Source organism: Oncorhynchus clarkii, chromosome 12 (assembly GCF_045791955.1).
Source record: "Oncorhynchus clarkii lewisi isolate Uvic-CL-2024 chromosome 12, UVic_Ocla_1.0, whole genome shotgun sequence".
NCBI lineage: Eukaryota > Metazoa > Chordata > Actinopteri > Salmoniformes > Salmonidae > Oncorhynchus > Oncorhynchus clarkii.
The window spans coordinates 6,838,666-6,859,533 of record NC_092158.1 but is presented as its reverse complement, the minus strand read 5'-3'; the positions used below and the strand labels follow the sequence as shown (position 1 = coordinate 6,859,533).

At 44.0% G+C, this 20,868-nt stretch overlaps 1 protein-coding gene across 1 annotated transcript in view; it reads right to left on the bottom strand.

Moving 5' to 3' along the window:
• The window catches only part of LOC139421847 (RAB27B, member RAS oncogene family), a 98,678-nt gene extending 81,025 nt beyond the window's left edge, over positions 1-17,653 (bottom strand). Inside the window, exons 1-2 of the mRNA XM_071172973.1 lie at positions 17,539-17,653; positions 17,319-17,410 (exon numbers count right to left, since the gene is read on the bottom strand). Coding sequence (XP_071029074.1) covers positions 17,319-17,320 — 2 coding nt within the window. The 5' untranslated portion in view covers positions 17,321-17,410; positions 17,539-17,653. The remainder of the gene's footprint in view (positions 1-17,318; positions 17,411-17,538) is intronic.
• Positions 17,654-20,868: the final 3,215 nt, after the last annotated feature.

Sequence of the window (20,868 nt, the reverse complement as noted above, 5' to 3'; positions counted from 1 at the left end):
CTTCTTTCGTATTTTATTTTATTTATTTCACCTTTATTTAATCAGGTAGTCTAGTTGTGAACAAGTTCTCATTTGCAACTGCGACCCTGACCAAGATAAAGCAAAGCAGTGTGAACAGACAACAACACAGTTACACATGAAGTAAACAATAAACAAGTCAATAACATTGTAGAAAAAAAAATCTATATACATTGTGTGCAAAAGGCATGAGGAGGTAGGCAATAAATAGGCCATAGGAGTGAATAATTACAATTTAGCAGATTAACACTGGAGTGATAAATGAGCAGATGAACATGTGGTGTGTAAAAGAGCAGAAAAGTAAATAAATAAAAACAGTATGGGGATGAGGTAGGTAAATTGGGTGGGCTATATACCGATGGACTATGTACAGCTGCAGCGATCGGTTAGCTGCTCAGATAGCAGATGTTTAAAGTTGGTGAGGGAGATAAAAGTCTACAACTTCAGAGATTTTTGCAATTTGTTCCAGTCGCAGGCAGCAGAGAACTGGAAGGAAAGGCGGCCAAATGAGGTGTTGGCTTTAGGGATGATCAGTGAGATACACCTGCTGGAGCGCATGCTACGGGTGGGTGTTACCATCGTGACCAGTGAACTGAGATAAGGACGAAGACTGCATGTTATGGGGCACACCTGTCACCATCGTTACGTGCACCTGCAGGTTGTCAGACTCACCTGGACTCCATCACTTCCTTGATTACCTTCCCTATATATGTCACTCCCTTTGGTTCCTTCCCTATATATGTCACTCCTTCCCTATATATGTCACTCCCTTTGGTTCCTTCCCTATATATGTCACTTGTTCCCTATATATGTCACTCCCTTTGGTTCCTTCCCTATATATGTCTCTCCCTTTGGTTCCGTCTCTATATATGTCACTCCCTTTGGTTCCTTCCCTATATATGTCTCTCCTTCCCTATATATGTCTCTCCCTTTGGTTCCTTCCCTATATATGTCACTCCCTTTGGTTCCTTCCCTATATATGTCACTCCTTCCCTATATATGTCTCTCCCTTTGCGACCTTTTGCCACTTCCCTATATATGTCACTCTTTGGTTCCTTCCCTTCACTCCCTATATATGTCTCCTTCCCTATTGGTTCCTTCCCTATATATGTCACTCCCTTTGGTTCCTTCCCTATATATGTCACTCCCTTTGGTTCCTTCCCTATATATGTCACTCCCTTTGGTTCCTTCCCTATATATGTCACTCCCTTTGGTTCCTTCCCTATATATGTCACTCCCTTTGGTTCCTTCCCCAGGCCTCATTGTTTCTGTTTCATGTCTGTGCGTTGTTCGTGGTTCTTGTTTTATATTGTGTTGTGTTTATTTTATTAAAACAGTCACTCCTTGAACATGCTTCCCGATCCTCAGCCATCATTGTTACAATATACTGTATTTTATACCATCTATTGCATCTTTGCCTATGCCGCTCTGTCATTGCTCATCCATATATTTATATGTACATATTCTCATTCAACCCTTTAGATTTGTGTGTATTAGGTAGTTGTTGGGGAATTGTTAGATTACATGTTAGATATTGCTGCACTGTCGGAAACTAGAAGCACAATATGAAAAGTGGTACTCAGTGATGTGTTCTGTTGGATTTGCCCCAAAAATAACACTTTGTATTCAGGACATAAAGTTAATTTCTTAGCTATATAAAAAATATATATTTTTATTTTATTTATTTCACTAGGCAAGTCAGTTAAAAACAAATTCTTCAGCCAAACCCTAACGACACTGGACCGATTGTGCCGCCACCCTATGGGACACCCAATCACAGCAGGTTATGATACAGCCTGGATTCGAACCAGGCTCTGTAGTGACACCTCTAGGACTGAGATGCAGTCTATATACAAGAGGTACCAGTACTGAGTAATGATAACTAGGCTATATACATGGGGTACCAGTACTGAGTAATGATAACTAGGCTATATACAAGGGGTACCAGTACTGAGTAATGATAACTAGGCTATATACAAGGGGTACCAGTACTGAGTAATGATAACTAGGCTATATACATGGGGTACCAGTACTGAGTAATGATAACTAGTCTATATACACAGGGTACCAGTACTGAGTAGTGATAACTAGTCTATATACACAGGGTACCAGTACTGAGTAATGATAACTAGGCTATATACATGGGGTACCAGTACTGAGGAATGATAACTAGGCTATATACACAGGGTACCAGTACTGAGTAATGATAACTAGGCTATATACATGGGGTACCAGTACTGAGGAATGATAACTAGGCTATATACACAGGGTACCAGTACTGAGTAATGATAACTAGGCTATATACACAGTGTACCAGTACTGAGTAATGATAACTATGCTATATACAAGGGCTACCAGTACTGAGTAATGATAACTAGGCTATATACAAGGGGTACCAGTACTGAGTAATGATAACTAGGCTATATACAAGGGGTACCAGTACTGAGTAATGATAACTAGGCTATATACAAGGGGTACCAGTACTGAGTAATGATAACTAGGCTATATACATGGGGTACCAGTACTGAGTAATGATAACTAGGCTATATACAAGGGGTACCAGTACTGAGTAATGATAACTAGGCTATATACATGGGGTACCAGTACTGAGTAATGATAACTAGTCTATATACACAGGGTACCAGTACTGAGTAGTGATAACTAGTCTATATACACAGGGTACCAGTACTGAGTAATGATAACTAGGCTATATACATGGGGTACCAGTACTGAGTAATGATAACTAGGCTATATACATGGGGTACCAGTACTGAGGAATGATAACTAGGCTATATACACAGGGTACCAGTACTGAGTAATGATAACTAGGCTATATACACAGTGTACCAGTACTGAGTAATGATAACTAGGCTATATACAAGGGCTACCAGTACTGAGTAATGATAACTAGGCTATATACAAGGGGTACCAGTACTGAGTAATGATAACTAGGCTATATACAAGGGGTACCAGTACTGAGTAATGATAACTAGGCTATATACAAGGGGTACCAGTACTGAGTAGTGATAACTAGTCTATATACACAGGGTACCAGTACTGAGTAATGATAACTAGGCTATATACAAGGGGTACCAGTACTGAGTAATGATAACTAGGCTATATACATGGGGTACCAGTACTGAGTAATGATAACTAGGCTATATACACAGGGTACCAGTACTGAGTAATGATAACTAGGCTATATACAAGGGGTACCAGTACTGAGTAATGATAACTAGGCTATATACATGGGGTACCAGTACTGAGTAATGATAACTAGGCTATATACAAGGGGTACCAGTACTGAGTAATGATAACTAGGCTATATACATGGGGTACCAGTACTGAGTAATGATAACTAGGCTATATACACAGGGTACCAGTACTGAGTAATGATAACTAGGCTATATACAAGGGGTACCAGTACTGAGTAATGATAACTAGGCTATATACAAGGGGTACCAGTACTGAGTAATGATAACTAGGCTATATACACAGGGTACCAGTACTGAGTAATGATAACTAGGCTATATACAAGGGGTACCAGTACTGAGTAATGATAACTTGGCTATATAGAATGGGTACCAGTTCCGATAGATAAGTATTCAGAACCTTTCCTATGACACTCGAAATTGAGCTCAGGTTCATCCTGTTTCCATTGATCATCCTTGAGATGTTTCTACAACTTGATTGGAGCCCACCTGTGATAAATTCAATTGATTGGACATGATTTGGAAAGGCTCACACCTGTCTATATAAGGTCCCACAGTTCACAGTGCATGTCAGAGCAAAAACCAAGCCATGAGGCTAATGGAATTCATCATTCTTAAATGGTCAGGGAGGTGATAAAGAACTCGATGGTCACTCTGACAGAGCTCCAGAGTTCCTCTGTGAAGATGGGAAAACCTTCCAGAAAGACAACCATCTCTGCAGCACTCCACCAATCAGGCCTTTATGGTAAACTGGCCAGACAGAAGCCACTCTTCAGTGAAAGGCACATGACAGCCGAGTTAGAGTTTGCCAAATGGCACCTAAAGACTCTTAGACCATGAGAAACAAGATTGAACTCTTTGTCCTGAACGCTAAGGATCATGTCTGGAGGAAACCTGGCACCATCCCCACGGTGAAGCATGGTGGTGGCAGCATCATGTTGTAGGGATATTTTTCAGCGGCAGGAACTGGGAGACTAGTCAGGATCAAGGGAAAGATGAACGGAACAATGTACAGAGAGATCCAGAGCGGTCAGGACCTCAGACTGGGACGGAGGTTTACCTTCCGACAGGACAACAACCCTAAGCACACAGCCAAGACAACACAGGAGTGGCTTCAGGACAAGTCTCTGAATGCGCTTGAGTGGCCCAGCCAGCACCCGGATTTGAACCCGATCTAACATCTATGGAGAGACCTGAAAATAGCTGTGCAGCAACGCTCCCCATCCAACCTGACAGTGCTTGAGAGGAGCTGCAGAGAAGAATGGGAGAAACTCCCCAATTACAGGTGTGCCAAGCTTGTAGCATCATACCCAGGAAGACGCAATGCTGTAATCGCTGACAAAGGTGCTTCAACAAAGTGCTGAGTAAAGAGTTTGAATACTTACTTTTTTATATATATTTGTTATTAGCAAACATTTCTAAAAACCTGTTTTTTGCTTTGTCATTATGGGGTATTGTGATGTCATTATGGGGTATTGTGATGTCATTATGGGGTATTGTGATGTCATTATGGGGTATTGTGATGTCATTATGGGGTATTGTGTGCAGATTGATTAGGGGGGGGGGGGGACGATTTAATCAATTTTAGAATAAGGCTGTAACGTAACAAATTGTGGAACAAGTCAAGGGGTCTGAATACTTTCCCGAAAGGCACTGTGGGTAGGGATGATGTGACTAGGCAACAGATAATACCCTGAGGTAGCAGAGAGTCAATGACTTGAGTGGCTGGAGTCTTTTTTTATACATTATTTTGTACTTTTTTACCCCTTTTTTGACCCCAAATTCGTGGTATCCAATTGGTAGTTACAGTCTTGTCCCATCGCTGCAACTCCCGTACGGACTCGGGAGAGGCGAAGGTCGAGAGCCACGCATCCTCCGAAACACGACTCTGCCAAGCTGCACCGCTTCTTGACACACTGCTCGTTTAACCCGGAAGCCAACAGAACCAAATGTGTCGAAACAAGCGTGCATGCGCACGGCCAACACAAGAGTCGCTAGAGCTTGATGGGACAAGGACAACCAGGCCGGCCAAACCCTGCTCTAACCTGGGTGAAGCTAGGCCAATTGTGCACCGCCTCATGGGTCTCCCGGCTAGATCCTTTGACAATTCTTTAGGGCCTTTCTGTGACACCGCCTGGTATAGAGGTCCTGGATGGCAGGAAGCTTGGCCCCAGTGATGTACATGGTTGACAGCATTACCCTCTGTAGCGCCTTGAAGTCGGATGCCAAGCAGTTGCCATACCAAGCGGTGATGCAACCGGTCAAGATGCTCTCGATGGTGCAGCTGTATTTTTCTTTTTGAGGATCTGACTTTTTCAGCCTCCTGAGGGGGAAGAGGCGTTGTCGTGCCCCCTTCACGACTGTGTTGGTGTGCTTGGACCATGATAATTCCTTACAGAGGAACTTGTAGTTCTCGACCCGCTCCACTACAGCCCTGTCGATGTGAATGGGGGTGTGCTTGGCCCTCCGTTTCCTGTAGTCTACGATCAGCTCCAATAGGCTGCCTCATCGTCGTTGGTGATCAGGCCTACCACCGTCGTGTCCTCAGTAAACTTGGTGTTGGAGACATGCACGGTCATGCAGTCGTGGGTGAATAGGGAGTACAGGAGGGGACTAAGCACGCACCCTTTAGAGGCCCCCTTGTTAATGGTCAGCTTGGCGGATGTGTTGTTGACCACCTGGTGTTGGCCCGTCAGGAAGTCCAGGATCCAGTTGCAGATGGAGGTTTTCAGTCCCAGGGTCCTTACCTTAGTGATGAGTTTGGAGGACACTATGGTGTTGAACGATAAGCTGTAGTCAATGAACAGAATTCTCACATAGGTGTTCCTCTTGTCCAAGTGGGAGAGGACAGTGTGGAGTGCAATAGAGATTGCATCTGTTGAGGCGGTATGGAAATTGGAGTGGGTCCAGGGTGTCTGGGGTGATGGTGTTGATGTGTGTCATGACCAGCCTTTCAAAGTATTTCATGGCTACAGATGTGAGTGCTTACGGGGTGAAAGTCATTTAGACAGGTTACCATGGAGTTCTTGAGCACAGGGACTATGGTGGTCTGCTTGAAACATGTAGGTATTACAGACTGGGTCAGGGAGAGGTTGAAAATGTCAGTGAAGACAATAAAAATGTCACCAGCGGCTAAATCCTGCATGGCAGCCAACCGAGGATGAAATATAATGAAATATTCCCACCTACTGTATCAGGCCCACAGAGAGAGATGTGGGAGAGAAAGTAGGAGAGAAAGAGAGCGAGAGAGAGAGCGAGGGAGATGTGAGAGAGAAAGTTATAGAGAAAGAGAGTGAGAGCGAGAGGGGGGAGAGAGATGTGGGAGAGAAAGTTAGAGAGAGCAAGAGCGAGAGACAGGGGGAGAGAAAGTTAGAGAGAAAGAGAGCGAGAGACAGGGGGAGAGAGATGTGGGAGAGAAAGCTAGAGAGAAAGAGAGCGAGAGACAGGGGGAGAGAGATGTGGGAGAGAAAGTTAGAGAGAAAGAGAGCGAGAGAGAGAGAGACAGAGAGACAGAGAGACATAGAGAGATAGAGACAGAGAGAGAGAGAGAGAGAGAGAGAGAGAGAGAGAGAGAGAGAGAGAGAGAGAGAGAGAGAGAGAGAGAGAGAGAGAGAGAGAGAGAGAGAGAGAGAGAGAGAGACAGAGAGAGAGGGAGAGAGAGAGAGCAGAGAGAGCAGAGAGAGCGAGAGAGAGCAGAGAGAGAGCGAGAGAGAGAGCAGAGAGAGAGAGAGAGAGAGAGAGAGGTCGCCACTACAACCTATTTATTGCCTTACCTCCCTAATCTTACCTCATTTGCATATTCTTTATATAGACTTTTCTATTGTATTATTGACTGTATGTTTGTTTATCCCATGTGTAACTCTGTGTTGTTTCTGTCACACTGCAATGCTTTATCTTGTCCAGGTCGCAGTTGTAAATGAGAACTTGTTCTCAACTGGCCTACCTGGTTAAATAAAGGTGAAATATATATATTTTTAAAGTTGATCATTATCTCTGTGGTAGGTAGGTGATGGTTTCAGTAGTTGATCATTATCTCTGTGGTAGGTAGGGGATGGTTTCAGTAGTTGATCATTATCTCTGTGGTAGGTAGGTGATGGTTTCAGTAGTTGATCATTATCTCTGTGGTAGGTAGGTGACGGTTTCAGTAGTTGATCATTATCTCTGTGGTAGGTAGGTGATGACTTCAGTAGTTGATCATTATCTCTGTGGTAGGTAGGTGATGGTTCCAGTAGTTGATCATTATCTCTGTGGTAGATAGGTGATGGTTTCAGTAGTTGATCATTATCTCTGTGGTAGGTAAGTGATGGTTTCAGTAGTTGATCATTATCTATGTGGTAGGTGAAGGAGACACGTCTCTTTGTCACAAGAAGACTCAAGGTGCATCCAAAATGGCGCCCTATTTCTTACACAGTGACCTTCGTTTGACCAGGGCATAGGTACTGGTCAACAGTAGTGACTGCCAGCAATTCACCAGGGTTGTATTCATTAGTACACAGCAACAGAAAATAAAAACAAAGGGTTTGGTATTGTACAAGTTGTACAGGTCCCCGTTTAGGCTCTTTTGCTTCCGTTTCGTTCCTAGTGAATATGAGCGAGCAACCAATCAGGTCATCAGCAACATTCAGATGGAGCATAATGAAGGCTACCCTGTGATCCAGCCTCCAGCCAAAATGACATTTACCTGATTACTGCCAGCACAATTCAACTCAATTTGACATCTCTATGGAAACTCGTTTTCCTATTTACTAGCAGTAATGCACTTAGTCAGAGCTTTTGTTACCAAACGAGCAGAGACAGAGCAACCCACAACTCTTGGAATGTGGCTAGGTTCTGTTTTAAAGCAATATTTCGGGGTTAACTCCTAAACAGCTAGAGTTACTTCAGGGTTAACTCCTAAACAGCTAGAGTTACCTCAGGGTTAACTCCTAAACAGCTAGAGGTACTTCAGGGTTAACTCCTAAACAGCTAGAGGTACTTCAGGGTTAACTCCTAAACAGCTAGAGGTACTTCAGGGTTAACTCCTAAACAGCTAGAGGTACTTCAGGGTTAACTCCTAAACAGCTAGAGGTACTTCAGGGTTAACTCCTAAACAGCTAGGTTCAGGGTTAACTCTCAATCCTAAACAGCTAGGTTGCACTTCCTCAGACTCAGATGAACTTGTAGATGCCATTTCTGTATGTCTCTGTATCCAGTATGAAAGAAGTGAAAGGTTGTTTCGCGAGCCAATGCTAACTAGGATGAGGGAAATGACTCTGGGGAAGTAGATATGGGGCCTCATTGGCAAAATCCCATAGTATCTCTTTAAATAAACATCTCTAGGTCGCATCTCAATTGTCTGTGTTTTCTTCCACTCCTCCCTCTAGGTCGCATCTCAATTGTCTGTGTTTTCTTCCACTCCTCCCTCTAGGTCGCATCTCAATTGTCTGTGTTTTCTTCCACTCCTCCCTCTAGGTCGCATCTCAATAGTCTGTGTTTTCTTCCACTCCTCCCTCTAGGTCGCATCTCAATTGTCTGTGTTTTCTTCCACTCCTCCCTCTAGGTCGCATCTCAATTGTCTGTGTTTTCTTCCACTCCTCCCTCTAGGTCGCATCTCAATTGTCTGTGTTTTCTTCCACTCCTCCCTCTAGGTCGCATCTCAATTGTCTGTGTTTTCTTCCACTCCTCCCTCTAGGTCGCATCTCAATTGTCTGTGTTTTCTTCCACTCCTCCCCTCTGGGTCGCATCTCCATTGTCTGTGTTTTCTTCCCCTCCTCCCCTCGATGTTAAATAAACACCTCTAGGTCCACAATACAGCGTAGTGTCAGAGACAACAACAAAAACTGATCCTCTATGTGTCATAATAGACAGACAGAAGTCGTCTTGCTGATATGGTTCATTACGATAAGTAACCTTATCTTACCTTAAATCAAATCAAATCAAATCAAATTTTATTTGTCACATACACATGGTTAGCAGATGTTAATGCGAGTGTAGCGAAATGCTTGTGCTTCTAGTTCCGACAATGCAGTAATAACCAACAAGTAATCTAACTAACAATTCCAAAACTACTACCTTATACACACAAGTGTAAGGGGATAAAGAATATGTACATAAGGATATATGAATGAGTGATGGTACAGAGCAGCATAGGCAAGATACAGTAGATTGTATCGAGTACAGTATATACATATGAGATGAGTATGTAAACAAAGTGGCATAGTTAAAGTGGCTAGTGATACATGTATTACATAAGGATACAGTCGATGATATAGAGTACAGTATATACGTATGCCTATGAGATGAATAATGTAGGGTAAGTAACATTATATAAGGTAGCATTGTTTAAAGTGGCTAGTGATATATTTACATCATTTCCCATCAATTCCCATTATTAAAGTGGCTGGAGTTGAGTCAGTGTCAGTGTGTTGGCAGCAGCCACTCAATGTTAGTGGTGGCTGTTTAACAGTCTGATAGCCTTGAGATAGAAGCTGTTTTTCAGTCTCTCGGTCCCAGCTTTGATGCACCTGTACTGACCTCGCCTTCTGGATGATAGCGGGGTGAACAGGCAGTGGCTCGGGTGGTTGATGTCCTTGATGATCTTTATGGCCTTCCTGTGACATCGGGTGGTGTAGGTGTCCTGGAGGGCAGGTAGTTTGCCCCCGGTGATGCGTTGTGCAGACCTCACTACCCTCTGGAGAGCCTTACGGTTGAGGGCGGAGCAGTTGCCGTACCAGGCGGTGATACAGCCCGCCAGGATGCTCTCGATTGTGCATCTGTAGAAGTTTGTGAGTGCTTTTGGTGACAAGCCAAATTTCTTCAGCCTCCTGAGGTTGAAGAGGCGCTGCTGCGCCTTCTTCACAATGCTGTCTGTGTGAGTGGACCAATTCAGTTTGTCTGTGATGTGTATGCCGAGGAACTTAAAACTTGCTACCCTCTCCACTACTGTTCCATCGATGTGGATAGGGGGGTGTTCCCTCTGCTGTTTCCTGAAGTCCACAATCATCTCCTTAGTTTTGTTGACGTTGAGTGTGAGGTTATTTTCCTGACACCACACTCCGAGGGCCCTCACCTCCTCCCTGTAGGCCGTCTCGTCGTTGTTGGTAATCAAGCCTACCACTGTTGTGTCGTCCGCAAACTTGATGATTGAGTTGGAGGCGTGCGTGGCCACGCAGTCGTGGGTGAACAGGGAGTACAGGAGAGGGCTCAGAACGCACCCTTGTGGGGCCCCAGTGTTGAGGATCAGCGGGGAGGAGATGTTGTTGCCTACCCTCACCACCTGGGGGCGGCCCGTCAGGAAGTCCAGTACCCAGTTGCACAGGGCGGGGTCGAGACCCAGGGTCTCGAGCTTGATGACGAGCTTGGAGGGTACTATGGTGTTGAATGCCGAGCTGTAGTCAATGAACAGCATTCTCACATAGGTATTCCTCTTGTCCAGATGGGTTAGGGCAGTGTGCAGTGTGGTTGAGATTGCATCGTCTGTGGACCTATTTGGGCGGTAAGCAAATTGGAGTGGGTCTAGGGTGTCAGGTAGGGTGGAGGTGATATGGTCCTTACCTACTGGTCCTACTAGAGAAATGTCAAGTGACAAATAAGTCTCTCTCTCATCTGCCTAGAGAGCTCTTTGTCAACGCCCTTGTTAAGGTCAACGGCACCAGGAACTTTACCCAGTGCAAGGACATTTCAGACAAAAAACCTGCTTTCCTCGGCCAGGAGGATGAATCTTGGCTGCAAGTGGATGTTCCAGCAAGACAATGTTCCCCTAAGCACACGTCAAAATCCACAAAGTAATGGTTCATTGCCCCCCCCCGCCCCCTTTTTCTACTCTCCCCTGGCTCGGTTCCTCCCTCCCTCCCTCTCTGCTTGGTTCCTCCCTCCCTCCCTCTCTGCTCGGTTCCTCCCTCCCCCTCTGCTCCCCTCTGCTCGGTTCCTTCCTCCCTCCCTCTCTGCTCGGTTCCTCCCTCCCCCTCTGCTCCCCTCTGCTCGGTTCCTCCCTCACCCTCTGCTCGGTTCCTCCCTCCCTCTCTGCTCAGTCGCTACCTCCCTCTCTGCTCACCTCTGCTCGGTTCCTCCCTCCCCCTCTGCTCCCCTCTGATTGGTTCCTCCCTCCCTCCCTCTCTGCTCAGTCGCTACCTCCCTCTCTGCTCACCTCTGCTCGGTTCCTCCCTCCCCCTCTGCTCCCCTCTGCTCGGTTCCTCCCTCCCTCTCTGCTCAGTCCCTACCTCCCTCTCTGCTCACCTCTGCTCGGTTCCTCCCTCCCCCTCTGCTCCCCTCTGCTCGGTTCCTCCCTCCCCCTCTGCTCCCCTCTGCTCGGTTCCTCCCTCCCCCTCTGCTCCCCTAACTCGGCTGACTTTCTCCCTGCCAGCTCCCTCTCTGCTCAGTCCCTACCTCCCTCTCTGCTCCCCTCTGCTCCCCTCTGCTCGGTTCCTACCTCCCTCTCTGCTCCCCTCTGCTCGGTTCCTCCCTCCCCCTTTGCTCCCCTCGCTCGGCTGACTGCCTCCCTGCCAGCTCCCTGTATAGTGGACTAAACAGTAGCTGGACCAAGACAACACTCCTGAGTCCTGTCCTATCCTTCCACACAACACAAACACTCCTGAGTCCTGTCCTACGGGAGTTGTAGCGATGGGACAAGATAGTAGCTACTAAAACAATTGGATACCACGCAATTGGGGAGAAAAGGGGGTAAAATTAAAAAAGAAAGGAAAAAACAGAAAAAAAGAAAGAGGAGAGTAGAGAGATGAGAGTAGAGAGAGGAGAGTGCAGAGAGGAGAGGAGAGAGAGGAGAGGAGAGAGAGGAGAGGAGAGAGAGGAGAGTAGAGAGAGGAGAGGAGAGAGAGAGAGGAGAGTAGAGAGAGGAGAGGAGAGAGAGGAGAGAGAGGAGAGGAGAGAGAGGAGAGAGAGGAGAGGAGAGAGAGGAGAGGAGAGAGAGGAGAGAAGAGAGAGAGGAGAGAGGAGAGGAGAGTAGAGAGAGGAGAGGAGAGAGAGGAGAGTAGAGAGAGGAGAGTAGAGAGAGGAGAGAGAGGAGAGTAGAGAGAGGAGAGGAGAGAGAGGAGAGTAGAGAGAGGAGAGGAGAGAGAGGAGAGTAGAGAGAGGAGAGGAGAGAGAGGAGAGGAGAGAGAGGAGAGTAGAGAGAGGAGAGTAGAGAGAGGAGAGAAGAGAGAGGAGAGTAGAGAGAGGAGAGTAGAGAGAGGAGAGGAGAGAGAGGAGAGTAGAGAGAGGAGAGTAGAGAGGAGAGAGAGGGGAGGAGAGAGAGAAGAGAAGAGAGAGGAGAGTAGAGAGAGGAGAGGAGAGAGAGGAGAGTAGAGAGAGGAGAAAAGAGTAGAGAGAGGAGAGTAGAGAGAGGAGAGGAGAGGAGAGTAGAGAGAGGAGAGGAGAGAGGAGAGGAGAGAGAGGAGAGAAGAGAGAGGAGAGTAGAGAGAGGAGAGAGAGGAGAGTAGAGAGAGGAGAGGAGAGTAGAGAGAGGAGAGTAGAGAGATGAGAGGAGAGGAGAGAGAGGAAAGTAGAGAGAGGAGAGTAGAGAGAGGAGAGGACAGAGAGGAGAGGAGTAGAGAAAGAGGAGAGTAGAGAGAGAAGAGTAGAGAGAGGAGAGGAGAGGAGAGAGAGGAGAGGAGAGAGAGGAGAGTAGAGAGAGTAGTAGAGAGTAGAAAGAGGAGAGTAGTGAGAGGAGAGCGGAGTGGAGAGTAGAGAGTAGAGAAGGAAGAGTAGAGAAGGGAGAGTAGAGAGTAGAGAGGGGAGAGTAGAGAGGGGAGAGTAGAGAGGGGAGAGTAGAGAAGGGAGAGTAGAGAAGGGAGAGTAGAGAGTAGAGAGGAGAGTAGAGAGGGGAGAGTAGAGAGGGGAGAGTAGAGAGGGGAGAGTAGAAAGAGGAGCGTAGAGAAGTTACACAACTGGCATCCTGTTACTGTCCTATACCATACTGTCATCCCTGTTACTGTACTGTCATCCCTGTTACTGTACTGTCATCCCTGTTACTGTACTGTCATCCTTGTTACTGTCCTATACCGTACTTGTTACCATACTGTCATCTCTGTTACCGTACTGTCATCCCTGTTACAGTCCTATACCGTACTGTCATCCCTGTTACTACACTGTCATCCCTGTTACTGTCCTATACCGTACTGTCTTCCCTGTTACTGTCCTATACCGTACTGTCATCCCTGTTACTGTCTTATACAGTACTGTCATCCCTGTTACTGTCCTATACTGCACTGTCATCCCTGTTACTGTACTGTCATCCCTGTTACTGTCCTATACCGTACTGTCATCCCTATTACTGTACTGTCATCCCTGTTACTGTCCTATACGTACTGTCATCCCTGTTACTGTCGTCCCTGTTACTGCACTGTCATCCCTGTTACTGTACTGTCATCCCTGTTACTGTCCTATACTGTACTGTCATCCCTGTTACTGTCCTATACCGTACTGTCATCCCTGTTACTGTCGTCCCTGTTACTGCACTGTCATCCCTGTTACTGCACTGTCATCCCTGTTACTGTACTGTCATCCCTGTTACTGTCCTATACCGTACTGTCATCCCTATTACTGTACTGTCATCCCTGTTACAGTCCTATACTGTACTGTCATCCCTGTTACTGTACTGTCATCCCTGTTACTGTACTGCCATCTCTGTTACTGTCCCATACCGTACTGTCATCCCTGTTACTGTCCCATACCGTACTGTCATCCCTGTTACTGTACTGTAATCCCTGTTACTGTACTGTCATCCTTGTTATTGTCCTATACTGTATTGTCATCTCTGTTAATGTACTGTCATCCCTGTTACTGTACTGTCATCTCTGTTACTGTCCCATACCGGACTTTCATCCCTGTTACAGTCCTATACTGTACTGTCATCCCTGTTACTGTACTGTCATCCCTGTTACTGTCCTATACCATACTGTCATCCCTGTTACTGTACTGTCATCCCTGTTACTGTCCTATGCCGCACTGTAATCCCTGTTACTTCACTGTCATCCCTGTTACTGTCCTATACCGTACTGTCATCCCTGTTACTGTCCTATACCGTACTGTCATCCCTGTTACAGTCCTATACAGTACTGTCATCCCTGTACCGTACTGTTATCCCGGTTACTTCACTGTCATCCTTGATACTGTCCTATACTGTACTGTCATCCCTGTTACAGTCCTATACAGTACTGTCATCCCTGTTACTGTACTGTCATCCCTGTTACTGTCCTATACCGTACTGTCATCCCTGTTACTGTCCTATACCGTACTGTCATCCCTGTTACTGTCCTATACAGTACTGTCATCCCTGTTACTGTCCTATACCGTACTGTCATCCCTGTTACTGTCCTATACCGTACTGTCATCCCTGTTACTGTCCTATAATGTACTGTCATCCCTGTTACTGTCCTATACCGTACTGTCATCCCTGTTATTGTACTGTCATCCCTGTTACTGTAGTCATCCCTGTTACTGTCCTATACTGTACTGTCATCCCTGTGACTGTCATCCCTGTCATCCCTGTTACTGTACTGTCATCCCTGTTACTGTCCTGTCATCCCTGTTACTGTACTGTCATCCCTGTTACTCACCTGTCATCCCTGTTACTGTCCTATACTGTACTGTCATCCCTGTTACTGTCCTATACCGTACTGTCATCCCTGTTACTTTCCTATAATGTACTGTCATCCCTGTTACTGTCCTATACCGTACTGTCATCCCTGTTATTGTACTGTCATCCCTGTTACTGTACTGTCATCCCTGTTACTGTCCTATACTGTACTGTCATCCCTGTGACTGTCATCACTGTCATCCCTGTTACTCTCCTGTCATCCCTGTCACTCTCCTGTCATCTCTGTTACTGTACTGTCATCCTTGTTACTGTCCTATACTGTAATGTCATCCCTGTTACTGTCCTATACCGTACTGTCATCCCTGTTACTGTACTGTCATCCCTGTTACTGTCCTATACCGTACTGTCATCCCTGTTGCTGTACTGTCATCCCTGTTACTGTCCTATACCATACTGTCATCCCTGTTACTTTACTGTCATCCCTGTTCCTGTACTGTCATCTCTGTTACTGTCCTATACCGTACTGTCATCCCTGTTCCTGTACTGTCATCTCTGTTACTGTCCTATACCGTACTGTCATCCCTGTTACTGTCCTATACAGTACTGTCATCCCTGTTACTGTACTGTCATCCCTGTTACTGTACTGTAATCCCTGTTACTGTACTGTCATCCCTGTTACTGTCCTATACCGTACTGTCATCCCTGTTACTGTACTGTCTTCCCTGTTACTGTACTGTCATCCCTGTTACTGTACTGTCATCCCTGTTACCGTACTGTCATCCCTGTTATTTCACTGTCATCCCTGTTACTGTACTGTCATCCCTGTTATTGTACTGTCATCCCTGTTACCGTACTGTCATCCCTGTTACTGTACTGTCATCCCTGTTACTGTACTGTCATCCCTGTTACCGTACTGTCATCCCTGTTACTGTACTGTATGTCACAACTGTCAAATAGTATCACTCGCTATTATTTTTACAGTTTGTTGACTAATAGCTGAAGTGCAAAATCATTTAGTGCCAAATCTTAACTTGAGATATGTAACATACGAGTTCCGTGTGAATCTGAAATAAGGTTTTGGGCCTGTGATGTTAGTGTAAACGTACACACTAGAGTACTACTGTACGTTGGCAGGTGAACAACAACTGAACTGGCCCTTATAAAAACGATAAAACTATATTGATTAATGCTTTGTCATCACAACCCATTGTTGAGGCAACAGTGGATGTGTTAGTGATATAAACAGTGGATGTATTAGTGATATAAACAGTGGATGTGTTAGTGATATAAACAGTGGATGTATTAGTGATATAAACAGTGGATGTGTTAGTAATATAAACAGTGGATGTGTTAGTGATATAAACAGTGGATGTGTTAGTGATATAAACAGTGGATGTGTTAGTGATATAAACAGTGGATGTATTAGTGATATAAACAGTGGATGTGTTAGTGATATAAACAGTGGATGTGTTAGTGATATAAACAGTGGATGTGTTAGTAATATAAACAGTGGATGTGTTAGTGATATAAACAGTGGATGTGTTAGTGATATAAACAGTGGATGTGTTAGTGATATAAACAGTGGATGTGTTAGTGATATAAACAGTGGATGTGTTAGTGATATAAACAGTGGATGTGTTAGTGATATAAACAGTGGATGTGTTAGTGATATAAACAGTGGATGTGTTAGTGATATAAACAGTGGATGTGTTAGTGATATAAACAGTGGATGTGTTAGTGATATAAACAGTGGATGTGTTAGTGATATAAACAGTGTATGTATTAGTGATATAAACAGTGTTTGTATCAGTGATATAAACAGTGTTTGTATTAGTGATATAAACAGTGTTTGTATCAGTGATATAAACAGTGTTTGTATTAGTGATATAAACAGTGTTTGTATTAGTGATATAAACAGTGTATGTATTAGTGATATAACATTAATTTAAAACAGGAAAAAAGGCTGTAATTTCACTCGTAAATTAATTAAGATTAGACATCATTCAAAACCACTGCAGAAGGTTTAGAGATTTAGTGAGAGTTTTCTAAACCCTAATATTCCCGAGAAGTGACACTTATCAACATCAACTGAATGGATTAACATCAATATCATCCCTAGTCTGTGATGGGTTATCCTCTGTGAATAGATTATGACACATGGAGAGATATGACAGAGAAAAAAACTATTAATTTAGTTTTCTGCATCGTACACACACACACACACACACACACACACACACACACACAAACAGCGCGAGAGAGAGAACGCAAATGAATAACCCTTTTTCTATACATGCTTAGTTTTAAAAAAATAATCTACATATTTTTCAATGCATTGTTTTGCAAGGTGCAGATCTCGATGAAGATGCAGCTGGTGTTCCACTGGCTACCATCAGTGGGCTGGGTTGGAAGAGTATGACTCACAGTCTACGGTAGGGTTAGTGATGACTCATGAGCGCAAAACGTTGCAGAAATGTAGCAAAATGTGCAAATTGGAACAATGTATCTTGAAGAACACATATGGCAACAATGTAACGAACAATGTAACAACGTAAGATTCTAGAATTCGCACTTACATTATAACACTGCTCGCGACTCAAATCTTGTTTGCAGGTGTCTGCTGCCTAGCCGATGTTTCTTTACCACTGAAACGATCCATCTTCACAACCTATGGAAAGCAAGTACCACGACAAAAACATAACGTCTACAAAACGTTTCATTTCAGCACAACACATTTCGTCGACGGTTTGCGAGAACGAATGTTCATGGATCCATGTGACAAATGTTTCGACGTACCTTTCGCAAACTATTATATTTGCACGGTGCTTCTTCGCTTCCTTGTGAGGATGGCTGACTTGTCTGTCGTGGACAGTGATCACAGACACTCTCTAGAAGAGTGGGCGATCCAACACGGTCCTAGTGCCGATGGGCCTCTTGCGCTGTCGCTTCACATTCAACAGGTTACCTGTCCCATCCAATGGTCCCGACCTACACTCATTACCATAAAACACACCGAGAATATCACTGCAGAATCAGATAGATAGGTTCTTATCACAGTGGAAGTATGGAGATAAAACACCGACATAATGATTTGAGCGTTCACAATAGATTTGTAGTTGTAAACACAATTTGCAAGTGTGTAAATGAGTTGTAAACATGAAAGAATCATTTGTAGTTGTAAACACATTCTCAAACGTGTAACTGGTGAGTTGTGAACATAAAGAAAAAAACACATTTGTAGTTGTAATCGTATTTGCAAACTTGTAAGTTAATATTTGCCAGGAATAATTGCACCTGCACATGTCAATTTCGCGCAATCATTCTTTTGACAGTACTTTAGCGCCCTACTGTTGACAACAATATTTGCACATGTGCAAACAGCCATTTGCAAACAAAGAGAGGGAGAGCAGGAGCTCTGGAAGGTGGGACCTGTTTCTTCTAACCAATTAGATGAGGTTTTTCATAGACCCGTATACTCTACACTGGTTGGTTGGTGACAGCTCCCAAAAGGCTGTGCTGTCTGGCGCAACCAATGTCCACCAATGATTTGATTTCTATAGGGGTGCCCGAACCAGAACGAATCAGTTGACATTTGATTTCTATAGGGGTGTCCGCGCCAGAACGAATCAGTGGGTATTTGATTTCTATAGGGGGGCCCGCGCCAGAACGAATCAGTTGACATTTGATTTCTATAGGGGTGCCCGCGCCAGAACGAATCAGTTGACATTTGATTTCTATAGGGGGGCCCGCGTTGGCATTTGATTTATATAGGGGTGCCCGCGCCAGAACGAATCAGTTGGCATTTGATTTATATAGGGGTGCCCGTTTTTTTTCACAGGACCGCCTGAACAAATGTTCTTATAACTCAGAGATAGCCCAGTAGGCCTATAACTCAGAGATAGCCCAGTAGGCCTATAACTCAGAGATAGCCTATAACTCAGAGATAGCCTATAAAAATGCAAAATGCATAGGCCTAAAGCCAACAAATTAAAACAGTAAAAATATCCTGATGAAAATTCCAAGTTCTTTCAATCTCATTAATCTCTCTACTCCTCCACCAGTCTGCCTCCCTTTCTATCGGTCTTGATTTGAGCTATTGACTAGGGAAGTGCAACATTGTATCAACGTTATCAGGACACACGAAACCACACACATGCATGCTCACACGAAGCACTCCAAACAAAACACAATGAAGAAAATGACAAAACTCTAAAATGATGGTTATGAAATAAAAACTCCTAAATGATTGTTATGAAACAAACCAACACTTGTTCCTCACAAGTGTATCAGGTTGTGAACTCCGCAAACAACGTTTCCGCTCCGAGAATGAGAACTGTAAAACATGCGTTAACAGAAATGAATGTAACCAAATGACATGGATTAACGGTACATTTACTAGCCTACTGGTTACATATGTAATGGGGAATTTATATTTAAAAAATAATAATTTAACAATCAAAGGGCAAACAATTCACACAATGAAACAATGAATGTGCAATAATTAACGGGGAGACAGCGGACACGTTCTTTAGAGCAATGTCCATATCTTCACCAAACAGCCCTCCTCTTCTTCTTTTCTCAACGTTTTAATTTATACTGCCCAAATTACTGGCTTTCCAAATAGACATACGCCTTTGCACTTGTGATTTAGAAACAATTCACAGCTATTTAAAAACAAACAAAAAAATAATCCTCCGTGGCTAAGTCAAGCTCTCTGGCAAAGTCTTCTGTATTATTTTAATTAGACAGGAGTAATTATATCATTTTGGCAAAACATCAATTTACTTTAGGGGAAGTCAGCATCCGAACAGTGCACTGTGCACCCGCAAACTTTCCATTCTAAATCGCAAGTGGCTGAAACCAGAGATCTGTTTAAAAAATAACGAGATGCTCATGTCTCCGCCATAATCGTAGGCAGTCGTTGTAAATAAGATTTAGTTCATAACTGACTTGCCTAGTTAAATAAAGGTTAAATTAAAAAACGTAAAAAACAATGCGAGTCGTTGTCCCGAAGGTGGGAGTCGACAGGCTTTGGTCTGCATATTTTCCCCATAGAAAACGCCTTGGGTTTATTCAGGACAGAAAAGGTATGACATGCCATACTCCCCTTTGTCCAGACAGCATCAGATAGATGGTCTACACATAAGGAAACAGAGGGGCGCTGTTTTTCGTTCGCTTGGATGCTTTATCTGAGATTGATGCGTCTTTCTGACAGCGCGTGTAAAAATGATCAATATTTCAATATTTAATTTGGACCGGAAAGGAAGTAAAGTAGGGCGGGCCAGGACCCCCCCCCCCAGCCCTGGTTGGCTGTCATGGAAGGTACATTTAAATATCTTTCTTTTAGGGCTATGTAGCAAGATTTTTTTTTTAATCGTTGTATTATGTTTTTGGAAGCTATTAGCCAGGTCATCGTTATGAAAGTTGCTCTACGTCACTATTTGGACCAAATTCACATAGAAATGGGAGTTTCTTTTCTGCACTTTCTTTTTGTTGGTTCTTTTACTTTATTTTTTTTTTTTTTTTTGTAAACCAGCTGAAAATATAAACGCAACATGCAACAATTTCAAAGATTTTTACTGAGTTACAGTTCATATAAGGAAATCAGTCAATTAAAATAAATTAATTAGGCCCTAATCTATGGATTTCATATGAATGGGAATACAGATGTGCATCTGTTGATCATAATTAGCTATTTAGTACAAAGTAGGAGTGTGGATCAGAAAACCTAGCAGCCAGCTATCTAAACGTGTAGTAAGCATGGGCCCCACTAGGGTGGGGCCCAATGATCATCAGTTATCCTATTAACTGCATACATTTGCCTCCACCCTATAGCAAAATATGTAGAATTGCAGGAAATGAGTTGTAAAACTGCACATTTGTCTCTCTGCCCCATGGCAAAATGAGTAGAATTACAGATAATAAGTGATACACACAGCTATGCATTGAGATACATGAGATAATAAGCGATACACACAGATATGCATTGCCAAACAACGCTACTGACACATTCTGGTTTGGAGTATTTTAACAAGGCTGAGTGTGGCAGTAGCGTTGCTGTGTGAACAAAAAAATAAATAAAGAGATTGACAGGAGACACTCTTTACAGAGGTGCTAAGTAAATGT